The 13478-nt window shown below is 40.4% G+C and overlaps 1 protein-coding gene across 1 annotated transcript; it reads right to left on the bottom strand.

Annotated features, from left to right (window-relative positions):
• Positions 1–2934: 2934 nt before the first annotated feature.
• On the bottom strand, positions 2935–3870 carry LOC102408744 (olfactory receptor 8D4). The gene has a single exon (XM_006056048.4). It carries the CDS (start codon positions 3868–3870, stop codon positions 2935–2937), a length of 936 nt encoding a protein of 311 aa, XP_006056110.4.
• Between the last annotated feature and the right edge of the window lie 9608 nt (positions 3871–13478).

The following is a 13478-nucleotide window of genomic DNA, read 5'->3' on the forward strand; positions in this document are numbered from 1 at the left end:
TAGGAGAAATAGACAAATTCATATTTGTAGATGGAAGTTTAATAATACTTAAGAGATAAGATGGCTTCTTAAGCAATAGAAAGCAGACAAAACAAACAGTAACAATAAATAAGATTTGAATAATACAATTAATAGTTTGATTCAACTAATATATAGGATATTTCAACCAAGAGTGACAAGATAAAGAGCAGCTTTACATAATGATAAAGGGGTCAAACCTAAAGAATACATAACAATTGTTATTGTGTATGTGCCTATCTACAACAGCAGAGTGTCAAAATATGTGAGGCAGAAACCAATATGACTGCAAGGAGATATAGATAAGTTGACTATTATAGTTGAAGAATTAAAAAATCCTGTATGAGAAATGAAGAAATCCAACAAGCCAGGAAAAAGCATATAGTTGAACTCAATAGCAGCACTAATCAACCAGGTATAATTTACATCTACAGACGATTTCAACCCCAAACAGAAAAATATACATTCTTCTGAGGCTCACATAGAACTTTCTTCAAGATAGACTACATTCTGGACCATAAAACACACCTTAACAAGTTTAAATGATCAGAAATTCTACACGTTTTCCCCATACAGTGCATTATCTTGGTTTACTGTATATGAGTTTATTAGTGAAAACCATAAACTTTTTAATTATGTTTAATTCAAAACATTTTCTAAGGAAGAAATTAAAGGCATCTGGTTTACAGCCTAGAAAGAAAAAAACAACTCAAATAAATATTGTGAAATATTGCATATGTTCTGGTCACACGGGAAAAAGCAGGATGTTTAGATAAGTCTGTAAAGGTATAATCTCCTAATCTAGATATTCTAAGTTTTATCCTTTGATCACCAGAGCCCAAATATTGGGACTGTATTAGTTTTCCCTTTGATCAGTCTTCTTCATTAAATTGCATTTTGATTTAATATTGGCCTTTTATAAGCCAAATTAAAATTAAAGTTCTTCCTCATTTATTACAAAGTTGTTGTAATGATTTTTACCATACTGTTCAATGTTTCCTGTGAAGATTTCTATTAAAAAAAAATCTCTTTTGAGTAAAATAAATAAGAGGAAAGACTTTGTCACACTAAAAGAATTGAGTGTGTTTTTGTTTCTGATATAACTATACAGTATTTCAAGATTTTGTTTTCTTTTTGCTTAGATTCAGGGAACTGAATTTCTAAAGGATAGAAATTGAGTAAATCACAGGAATCATATTAAACTTTAAGTTGAAAATATTTGCTACTTCTTACTTTTATACTTATTTTACCTTTTATTAGTCTTGTGTGTAAATATATTTAGTAATCTAAATGTATATAATATCATATATATATATATATATATACATATATATATACACACACACACACAATCTTTGTTGTTCAGTCAATAAGTTGTGACCGACTGTTTTCAACCCCATGAACTGCAGCACACCAGGCTTCCCTGTCCTTCACAATCTCCCAGAGTTTGCTCAGTCTCATGTCCATTGAATTGGTGATGCCATCCAACCATCTCATTCTCTGTCATCCCCTTTCCCTCCTGCCTTCAATCTTTCCCAGCATCAGGGTCTTTTCCAATGAGTTGGCTCTTTGCATCAGATGGCCAAAGGATTGGAGCTTCATCTTCACCATCAGTCCTTCCAATGAATATTCAGGACTGATTTTCTTTAGGATTGATCTCCTTGCTGTCCAAGGGACTCTTCTCAAGAGTCTTCTCCAGCACCACAGTTCAAAAGCATAAATTCTTTGGCATTCAGCCTTCTTTATGGTCCGGGACAGTATCCTGTGGGGTCACTGCTCTTTTCTCCTGGGTCCTGGTGCACAAGGTTCTGTTGCGCCCTCCAAGTGTCTATTTCCCAGTTCTGTGTAAGTTCTAGCAGCTCTATGGTGGGGGTTAATGGTGACCTCCTCCAAAAGAGCTTATGCCATACCCATATCTGCTGCTCCCAGAGCCCCTGTCCCTGCAGCAGACCACCGCTGACCTGTACCTCCACAGGGACGCTCAAACACAGTCTGTATCAGTCTCTCTGGGGTCACTGGGTCCTGGTGCGCACAAGGTTTGTTTGAACCCTCTGAGCGTCTCTGGTGGGAATGGGGCTTGATTCTAAATGCGAATTCGCCCCTCCTACCATCTTGCTGAGGCTTCTCCTTTGCCCTTGGACATGGGGTATCTCCTCACAGCCGCTCCAGTTGCCTACTGTCTTACTGGGGTTTCTTTGACCTTGGACGTGGGGTATCTCCTCTTGGCTGCTTCAGTGCCGTGAAGCTGCTGAAGAATTGATGCTTTTGAACTGTGGTGTTGGAGAAGACTCTTGAGAGTCCCTTGGACTGCAAGGAGATCCAACCAGTCCATCCTAAAGGAAATCAGTCCTGAATATTCTTTGGAAGGACTGATGTTGAAGCTGAAACTCCAGTACTTTGGCCACCTGATGCAAAGAGCTGACTCATTTGAAAAGACCCTGATGCTGGGAAAGATTGAAGGTGGGAGGAGAAGGGGATGACAGAGGATGAGATGGTTGAATGGCATCACTGACTCAATGGACATGAGTTTGAGTAAACTCCGGGAGTTGGTGATGGAAAGGGAGGCCTGGTGTGCTGCAGTTCATGGGGTTGCAAAGAGTTGGACATGACTGAGTGACTGAACTGAACTGAATTGAACTTCTTTATGGTCCAACTCTCACATCCATAAATGACTACTGGAAAAACCACTTTACCTCCTTTCGAATTATTTTTAAAGACTCAGGACATAAACACAAGCAAGCACATATGATTATGAATACATAAATAAATCTTAATATGGGTGGGATGCAGGATGAGAGGGAGATCCAAGAGGGAGGGGATACATGTAAACATACAGCTGATTCACTTTGTACAGCCGAAATCAATACAATATGGTAAAACAACTATACCCCAATAAATTTTTTAAAAACATTTTCATTATGAAGATATTTTTCTTCTTAAGAGTTTCATCAATGAGTTTTTTACTTCCTTGTTCCTCAGACTATATATCAGGGGATTCAACATGGGAATCACATTGGTATAAAATACTGAGGACACTTTCTCCTGGGTGAGTGAACTGCTGGAAGCAGGTTTGAGATACATGGACATGAGAGATCCATAAAATACAAGGACAGCTGTCAAGTGGGAGCTGCAGGTGCTGAAGGCTTTGGACCGACCTTCTTTAGAATGGATGCGGGAGATGCTGGAGAGGATAAAAGCATATGAAGTGATGATGGTCATGCTGGTGGCTACCATGTTAAATCCTCCGATGACAAAAATCAAAAGCTCATCAATATAAGTGCTGGAACAGGAGAGTTTAATGAGAGGAACGATGTCACAGAAATAATGTTTAATGATGTTTGATTCGCAGAAAGTCAGCCTTAACATAAAGCCACCATGCATCATAGCATCAGTAAAACCTACTGAGAAGACAGCAGCCACCAGCAGAGAACAGACCCTGGGGGACATGATGACACTGTAGAACAGGGGGCTGCAGATGGCGATGTAGCGGTCATAGGCCATTGCTGCCAGCATGTAGCACTCAGAAATGATGAAAATACAGAAGAAAAACAGCTGGGTCATACATCCAGAATAGGATATAGCTTTATCTCTGCCTAAAAACCCTGCCAGCATTTTGGGGGTAATGACAGAAGAATAGCAGAAATCTATAAAAGACAAACTACTAAGGAAATAGTACATGGGCTTGTGGAGTTGAGAACTCAACCTGATTATCAAGATCATGCCGAGGTTTCCCACTGCCGTGACTACATAAATCCCTAAGAAGAGGCAGAAGAGAGGCAGCTGAAGCTCTGGTTGGTCAGTTAATCCTGCAAAAAGAAACTCAGTCACTGTGGATTGATTTCTTACACCCATTCTCCCCTGAGAACTCTGTGGAGATAAGGAGAAAGAGTCAAATTAGACAGGCAGTCCCAGTCCCTCTCCAGTTCTTTACAATCCAGATATTCTCTCTGTGAAAACACTGAACCCCGGTTTTCTTACCCTTTGGCACTAAGCCTGTGCTTTTACTGATGGGTAGAGACCCATCAAAAGTCAGGTCCCAGATAAAACAGAGTAAGTATCCTCTCCCTGTAGATTTTGTGTGCTCAGTAGCTTCAGTTGTGTCTGACCCCATGCGACCCCATGGACGGTAGCCTCCCATGCTCCTCTGTCCATGTGATTTTGCCAACAAGAACACTGGAGTGGGTTGCCATGCTCTCCTCCAGGGGATCTTCCTGACCCAAGGATCAAACCTGCATCTCCTGCATTGCAGGCGGGTTCTATACCTGCTGAATCACTGTGAAAGCCCCCATAGATTTTAGGAACCATATATAAATTTTCACATCCTCTTACTGTCTCAAATTCTTTTAGCAAAGTATAAAACACTTAACTTCAGCATTAAAAATAAGTCTAATGCTAAAGAACATTGGAGAGTTTTTCTAAAGCAAATCAGTTGAAAAGGCACATAAAGAAGAGCTGTGTGCTTAGAAAATACTTCTGCTAATAACATAGTGGCCTAGGGCCAAAACTGCCTCCAGGATTTCCTATAGAGAAGGTATTTATTGTTAAAATTAATTATAATGCCCACATCAAGTTTTTCAAAGGTGTTCAAGAGTATTAATTCCAGGGTGTACATGAAATAGGTATGTTAGGATCATACTGGTTTCAGACATGCAGAATTACATAAAGTTAAACACGTTTTGTAACTAAGACTATTTCCGATTCTCCGGGACAGCTCTACAACAAACAATTTTTTCCAAACTAAATTGATGATAGAATCCCCCTTCCACTTTAAAACAATCATATTGTAGCTCCAGTGTGGCTCAGAACATGTTTCAGAAAACTGTATTTTCATTTCTGCTATTTTATTGTAATCTAATCACAAGCAATTTCCAGGTAGGAAGCATTTTCTTCTAATACTTCAGTAAAGCTCGATGATGGTGGAAAGGCAGCACTCCCATGAATATTTCTGCCTTGTGAACCTCTGTCAGTCCTCTGAGCTAAGCCTACCTGTATCACCAAGGCTACTGAGCAAGACAATGCACTTCTGCTACTGCTGCCACCTGGGGATTTCAGTTTTCATTGGAGGCTTTTAAGTAGTGCTTCCTGTCTTTCACTCACACTTCCCCCAGAAGGAGGCAAAGAGGGCACTCGACTTGGAGATGCCTGTCCTGGGGTCAACAAAGTCCTTATCTCTGAAAAATCAGACCAGTTTCCTTTTGGTGTTGGGCTGCTCACAGTCTGCAGTCTTCTATCTACCTAGAGCTTATACAGGGCAATGCTCAGACCTCTGGTCTATCATCTTCTCAACCTGCCAGGCACAGATCTACTTTTCTCCCTGGCTCTTAAAGAAACTCTTGTGCCTCTTACCTCCATCCATTCCTGCCATATTAGGACAGAGCACACTTCCTTTGGTCACATGCATCCCCAAATCTGTTTAAAACAAAAGGAGCTTCCTAAAACTGAACAGCTGTCCTCTGAGCAAGGTGGCCAGATTTTACAGAACATGTGACTTTTGCATTTGCTCTTCTTTTCCTGTCCTGAGGGATGGAGACAGGGGAACCGTGTGCAGAAGAGAGATTGTCCAGTTGCCCTGAGTCTGTTGCTAAAACACCCATGAGTCCTCCTTTCCCTTCTACTCTTGCCAACTAACACACAGGTGTAGTCTAGTCCTAGAGACCACACACAGAAATAGAAAATAGAATGTTCAAGAAGACCCAATACTCAGCTTTTTGCCTATAAGGTCTTTTCAAGCATGCCTTCAGAATGCCCTGAGTGTCACAAACTCACTAACCTCTCTCCTCATGTGTCTAATTCTCCCACATGCCCTCTGATTTTTACTGGGCTCTCGATCACAGTGAAATATCTGCCATTCTGCCCACGTTCCTTGTTCTGTTGAAGGCCTCTGCACCTGTCTTCCCTCTACTCAAGCCAGCTCACTTCTCTGTCCTGTCTTTGCCCTTTCCCAAACATTTCTGTGCTGTGGGTCCTTATTACTCAACATGGAACATCACTAACACCACTGGGGATTTGTTGCACTGTCTCAGGTCCTAAGCTATACCAATTGAGTCGGGATCTGCATTTTAGCAAGATCCCCACGTGATGTGTGTGCACATTAAAGTTGGAGAGGTGCTAGTCTAGGTTTCTGTCTCCTAGAACTGGAACCATTTCTCTTTGTTCATATTTTCTCCCCAGAACCTCTCTCTGCTTCTTTTCTGTGCCAGAAAGCATTATAGGATCATTTAAAGCCCATCCTTGAAAACATCCTCTCAAGAAGGGCCTTTTGGATGGAGGATAGAGCTGCACCATTTTACATTTTGGTGTTTTTCCACCTTTACATAGTCTCAGAGATTCCATGGGAGTGTAATACGCATTCCAATGGCTTATTACAACACATAGAATTGCGATGTTTTGTTTATAGGAAGAATTTTTATACAGATTACATCTTAATCCACATAAAAATGAATAATGCTAACCAGTATTGACTTTATTTAACCATTACTAAGCAGTAGATTCTACTAGGCCTGGGTTAAAGTTTTTTATGTTGTATGTTTGACCCTCTTTGGAATGATCTACTACACTGATTCAGGCCTTATGTAAATTTTGGATTCAAAAGCGATTTAACAATTTCTTTTTTTTCAGTTTAGCAACTCAAAAGGTAAGTTTATAAACATTTCCATGTACCATACAGTGCTATTAAGACATGACAATTGATAGTATTTTTTCAAAGGTAAAGTCTAGATCAGCATTGCTTAATAGAAAGATAATGCAGTCACAAGGGTGATTTATTAATATAATGTCCTAGAAGCCCCCCTCTTTTTTTTTTTTTTACAAAGCAAAAGCAAATAGCTAAAGTCAATTTACTACTATATTTAATTTAGTATATACAAAAAATTACATTTAACGTAATGATATAAAAATTCTTATGAGGTATTTAATACTTTTTGTATAAATTTTTGAAATTTATAATGTGGCTCAGATGCTAAGGAATCTGCCTGCAATGCAGCAGACCTGGGTTTGATTCCTGAGTGGGCAAGATCCCCTGGAGATGGGAATGGCAACTCACTCCAGCATTCTTGCCTGGAGAATTCTATGGACAGAGGAGCCTGGTAGGCTCCATGGGGTCGCAAGGTCCATGAATGACTAACACTGATTGACTTAACAATACACTTCAAATCACACTACATTTCAAATGCTCAGTGGCCACATGCAGCTAGTGGCTATAGCATTGGACAGCTCAGGTCTAGAATATAATTTAAAAAAATTGGATTTGATTTTCAAAAATTGCCCCCCTTTAAAGAAAGAAACCATTAACACAGAGTGGCAGAAAGAACACTGAATCATGAGTCAAATATGTTTTGTTTCAATACTAACTCTAACACAGTGTAACGTTTGACTCAGCAGAGAATCTCTGAGTTTTATGTTTTAATCTATAAAAAATAATAAATACTTATAAATATGGCCATGCAAATTAAATAAGACATTTTTTGCATTGTCTATTGTGTGTAAAAATATTTCTAGTATTGTAATTCGTACTTTAGAGGCTGATGACTTCATAGGTTAATTCACTAGGCTACTCAGATAAGGAATCTAAGTCTGAGATAGGTGTCCACAGGCTCTTCTCTCCCCTTCCTGTGTCTTGGTGGCCTGAACCTTCAGCTTGTGGGAAAATCAGGAGTTAATTTAAAACCTGTTTATTTTAATACCTATACAACATGAGCATTGTAATTGTGAAACTCACCTTTCTCCTTGTTCTTATCACTTTAAGAATAAAAATGAGTTAGTTGTACCTTTTCATCTTGGCATGAAGAAGAAGCAGATCTAAGTGAGTGTGACTTCTGTTCTCAGTTCAATTATTTTATGCCTAGAGATATAAAAAACAAGCGTCCCCCAAGGGATTCTGATCTCTGGGGTTTAGTGGCTGGTATATTTGTAGGAATATATCCTATCATATTCTTTTTACATAAGGAAACCTAGCCATGTAATATCACATTTCCAGAACATTGTAATTAGTGTAGCTCAAAATCAGAAATATATTTACAGCACGTAATGAAGAAATAGAATGTATGAGGAAAGGAATGTAATACTCTCATAAGAAGTATTTTAAACTGTAGTGATAGATTTCCACTCATATTTTTTAAAGACATGGATAAAATTTTAATTTAAAAGGTATAAGAATAATTCAAATATTACATAAATTAGTGGCCACAGGACTGGAAAAGGTCAGTTTTCTTTCCAATCCCAAAGAAAGGCAATGCCGAAGAATGCTCAAACTACTGCACAATTGCACTCATCTCACACGCTAGTAAAGTAATGCTCAAAATTCTCCAAGCCAGGCTTCAGCAATATGTAAACCGTGAACTTCCTGATGTTCAAGCTGGTTTTAGAAAAGGCAGAGGAACCAGAGATCAAATTGCCAACATCCGCTGGATCATGGAAAAAGCAAGAGAGTTCCAGAAAAGCATCTATTTCTGCTTTATTGACTATGCCAAAGCCTTTGACTGTGTGGATCACAATAAACTGTGGAAAACTCTGAAAGAGATGGAAATACCAGACCACCTGATCCTCCTCTTGAGAAATTTGTATGCAGGTCAGGAAGCAACAGTTAGAACTCGACATGGAACAACAGAGTGGTTCCAAATAGGAAAAGGAGTATGTCAAGGCTGTATATTGTCACCCTGTTTATTTAACTTATATGCAGAGTACATCATGAGAAACACTGGACTGGAAGAAACACAAGCTGGAATCAAGATTGCCGGGAGAAATATCAATAACCTCAGGTATGCAGATGACACCACCCTTATGGTAGAAAGTGAAGAGGAACTCAAAAGCCTCTTGATGAAAGTGAAAGTGGAGAGTGAAAAAGTTGGCTTAAAGCTCAACGTTCAGAAAACGAAGATCATGGCATCCTGTCCCACCACTTCATGGGAAATAGATGGGGAAACAGTGGAAAGAGTGTCAGACTTTATTTTTCTGGGCTCCAAAATCACTGCAGATGGTGACTGCAGCCATGAAATTAAAAGACGCTTACTCCTTGGAAGGAAAGTTATGACCAACCTAGATAGCATATTCAAAAGCAGAGACATTACTTTGCCAACAAAGGTTCGTCTAGTCAAGGCTATGGTTTTTCCTGTGGTCATGTATGGAAGTGAGAGTTGGACTGTGAGGAAGACTGAGAGCCAAAGAATTGATGCTTTTGAACTGTGGTGTTGGAGAAGACTCTTGAGAGTCCCTTGGACTGCAAGGAGATCCAACCAGTCCATTCTGAAGGACATCAGCCCTGGGATTTCTTTGGAAGGAATGATGCTAAAGCTGAAACTCCAGTACTTTGGCCACCTCATGCGAAGAGTTGACTCATTGGAAAAGACTCTGATGCTGGTAGGGATTGGGGGCAGGAGGAGAAGGGGACGACAGAGGATGAGAGGGCTGGATGTCATCACTGACTTGATGGACTGGAGTCTGGGTGAACTCCGGGAGTTGGTGATGGACAGGGAGGCCTGGCGTGCTGCGATTCATGGGGTCACAAAGAGTCAGACACGACTGAGAGACTGATCTGATCTGATCTAATTCCTACTCCAAGATATTTGAAGCTACTTTTTTTTTTCTTAAAATTCTTTTATTCGGAGGAGGAGCCAAGATGGCGGAGGAGTAGGACGGGGAGAACACTTTCTCCCCCACAAATTCATCAAAAGAGCATTTAAACGTCGAGTAAATTCCACAAAACAACTTCTGAATGCCGGCAGAGGACATCAGGCACCCAGAAAAGCAGCCCAACTCTTCGAAAGGAGGTAGGAAAAAATATAAAAGACAAAAAAAGAGACAAAAGAGGGAGGGACGGAGTTTCGTCCCGGGAAGGGAGTCTTAAAAAGAGAGAAGTTTCCAAACACCAGGAAACCCTCTCACTGCCGAATCTGTGCCGAGCTTTGGAAGCACAGAGGGCAACATAAAAGGGAGGGGAAAAAAAAATAAACAATTAAAAATCGCGGATTGTGAGCCCTAGGGTAACTCCCCCAGCGGAGAAGCAGCGCAGACGCCAGCACACGGCATTAGCAAGCGGGGGCTGGGCAGGGAAGCGCAGCGCGGGCTGTGTCCCTTAGAGTAAGAATCCGCCCGAATGTCCTGAGCGCTATCTGAGCGAAATAATTTGGGCTAGCAAACCAGACTGTGGGATATCTACCACGCGAAAAGCCAGCCCTAACCTAAGACACCGCCAGGCCCGCGCACGGAACAAAGGACTGAGCAGAGATAGCCGGCTGCAGACCTTCCCCCTCCGGTGACAGGCAGCCAGAGCTGGAAGGGGGCAATCGCAGCCCCAGAGAGACACTATCTATAAAACTGTAAGCAGGCTTCTTTGCTAACTAAAACTTCTTGGGGGTCTGGACGGTCAACATCTGCCTGAGAAGGTGCGCCTGTTTTACACCCAGATAACCGAGTGGCGGGGAGGCGATAAGTCGCAGCATTGGCGCCCGCCAAACACATCACCTGAGCTGCTCGGATCTGGGAAGAGCACAAAACGCAGGCCCAACCGAGTCTGCGCCTCTGAGGACTACCCGAGTGCCTGAACCTGAGCAGCTTGGACCTGGGAGCTCAGCCCAGGGCTGGCCTCTGATTGTTCCCGGCGGAACAACCTAGAGCCCGAGCAGTGTGGGCACGGAGGCTACACACGCCGTGAGCGGGGGCAGACCCAGTGTGGCTGAGGCACTGCGAGAGCACGCCAGTGTTACCTGTTTGCAGCATCCCTCCCTCCCTCCCCATAGCGCGGCTGAACAAGTGAGCCTAAATTAAAAAAAAAAAAAAAAAAAAAAAATAGTGTCCTCAACCATCCCCTTTGTGTCAGGGCGGGAACCAGACACTGAAGAGACCAGCAAACAGAAGAAGCTGTAACAGAGGGAAACGCCTTGGAAGCTACAGGCCATAGATTAAAACCCTGTGGTTACTACGGATTACATAGGAAGGGGCCTATAGATCTTGAGAAATATAAGTCGGACTAAGGAACTGCCAAAAATGAACTGAACCCACAATACTCACAACAAAACCAGAGAAAGACCTAGATATATTTTTACTATTTTTACGATCAATCTTTCTTTCTTTTTTTTTTAATTAAAAAAGAAAAAAAATTTTTTAAGTCCTCTATTGTCCTTTAATTTTCACTTTTATAACTATTACTTTGCAAAAAAAAAAAAAAAAAAAAAAGACCCTATTTTTTTTTTTTTTCTTCTTCAGCAAACTTCATATATATATTTTATAATTTTTTGACCGTGGGTTTTTTTTTTTTTTCTTTTTTCTTTTTCTTCTTTTCTTTAACATTGTATTTTTGAAATTCCAAACTGTACTCTAGATTTTTAATTTTAGCCTTTTGATATATGCTATCAATTTTGTACCTATAGTTTTTTTCATAATTTCTGTAACTTTTTTTTCCCTCTGTTTCTTTCTCTTCTTCTTTTATATAACATCATATATCTGCAATTCCAAACTCTACTCAAGATTTTTAATTTATGCTTTTTGGTATTTGATATCAATTTTGTACCTGTATTTTCTTTATAATTTTTGCGACATTGTTTTTGTTGGTTTGTTTGTTTTCTCTCTTTATTTTTCTTCTTCTTTTTTTTTTTTTTTTTAACATTGTATTTTTGAAATTCCAAACTCTACTCTAGATTTTTAATTTTTGCTTTTTGGTATTAGTTATCAATTTTGTACCTGTAGTTTCTTTATTACTTTCACGACCTTGTTTGTTTTTCTTTGTTCGTTTTTTCTCTCTTTCTTTTCCTTCTTCTTTTCATTAACATCGCATTTTTGAAATTCCAAACTCTACTCTAGATTTCTAATTTTTGTTTTTATGTATTTGTTACCAATTTTGTACCTTTAAGAACCCAATCTCCAGGACCCATTTTTCACTAGTGTACGAGATTACTGGCTTGACTGCTCTTTCTCCCTTTGGACTCTCCATTTTCTCCACCAGGTCACCTGTATCTCCTCCCTAACCCCTCTCTACTCTACCCAACTCTGTGAATTTCTGTGTGTTCCAGACGGTGGAGAACACTTAAGGAACTGATTACTGGCTGGATCTGTCTCCCTCCTTTTCATTTCCCCCTTTTATCCTTCTGGCCACCTCTGTCTCCTGCCTCCTTCTTCTCTTCCCTGTATAACTCCGTGAACATCTCTGAGCGGTCCAGTTGTGGAGTGCACATAAGGAAGTGACTACTGGATAGCCCACTCTCTCCACTATTGATTCCACCTCATCTCATTTGGGTCACCTCTAACTCCCTCCTCCCACTTCTCTTCTCCATGTAACGCTGTGAACCTCTCTGAGTGACCCTCACAGTAGAGAAACTTTTCATCTTTAACGTAGATGTTTTATCAGTGGTGCTGTATAGAAGGAGAAGTTTTGAAACTACTGTAAAATTAAGACCGATAACTGGAAGTAGGAGGCTTAAGTCCAAACCCTGACTCCAGGGAACTCCTGACTCCAAGGAACATTAATTGACAGGAGCTCATCAAACGCCTCCATACCGACACTGAAACCAAGCACCACACAAGGGCCAACAAGTTCCAGGGAAAGACATAACAAGCAAATTCTCCAGCAACAAAGGAACACAGCCCTGAGCTTCAAGATACAGGCTGCCCAAAGTCACCCCAAAACCATAGACATCTCATAACTCATTACTGGACATTTCATTACACTCCAGAGAGAAGAAATACAGTTCCATCCACCAGAACATCGACACAAGCTTCCCTAACCAGGAAACCCTGACAAGCCACCTGTACAAACCCACACACAGCGAGGAAACGCCACAATAAAGAGAACTCCACAAACTGCCAGAATACAGAAAGGACACCCCAAACTCAGCAATTTAAACAAGATGAAGAGACAGAGGAATAGCCAGCAGATAAAGGAACAGGATAAATGCCCACCAAACCAAACAAAAGAGGAAGAGATAGGGAATCTACCTGATAAAGAATTCCGAATAATGATAGTGAAATTGATCCAAAATCTTGAAATTAAAATGGAATCACAGATAAATAGCCTGGAGGCAAGGATTGAGAAGATGCAAGAAAGGTTTAACAAGGACTTAGAAGAAATAAAAACGAGTCAATATATAATGAATAATGCAATAAGTGAAATTAAAAACACTCTGGAGGCAACAAATAGTAGAATAACAGAGGCAGAAGATAGGATTAGTGAATTAGAAGATAGAATGGTAGAAATAAATGAATCAGAGAGGATAAAAGAAAAACGAATTAAAAGAAATGAGGACAATCTCAGAGACCTCCAGGACAATATTAAACGCTACAACATTCGAATCATAGGGATCCCAGAAGAAGAAGACAAAAAGAAAGACCATGAGAAAATACTTGAGGAGATAATAGTTGAAAACTTCCCTAAAATGGGGAAGGAAATAATCACCCAAGTCCAAGAAACCCAGAGAGTCCCAAACAGGATAAACCCAAGGCGAAACACCCCAAGACACATAGTAATCAAATTA

This window comes from Bubalus bubalis, chromosome 5 (assembly GCF_019923935.1).
Source record: "Bubalus bubalis isolate 160015118507 breed Murrah chromosome 5, NDDB_SH_1, whole genome shotgun sequence".
Lineage (NCBI taxonomy): Eukaryota > Metazoa > Chordata > Mammalia > Artiodactyla > Bovidae > Bubalus > Bubalus bubalis.

What these genes read in the sequence shown, in the direction of transcription:
- LOC102408744 (XM_006056048.4), bottom strand. Translation starts at nt 3,870, where the DNA reads ATGGGTGTAAGAAATCAATCCACAGTGACTGAGTTTCTTTTTGCAGGA.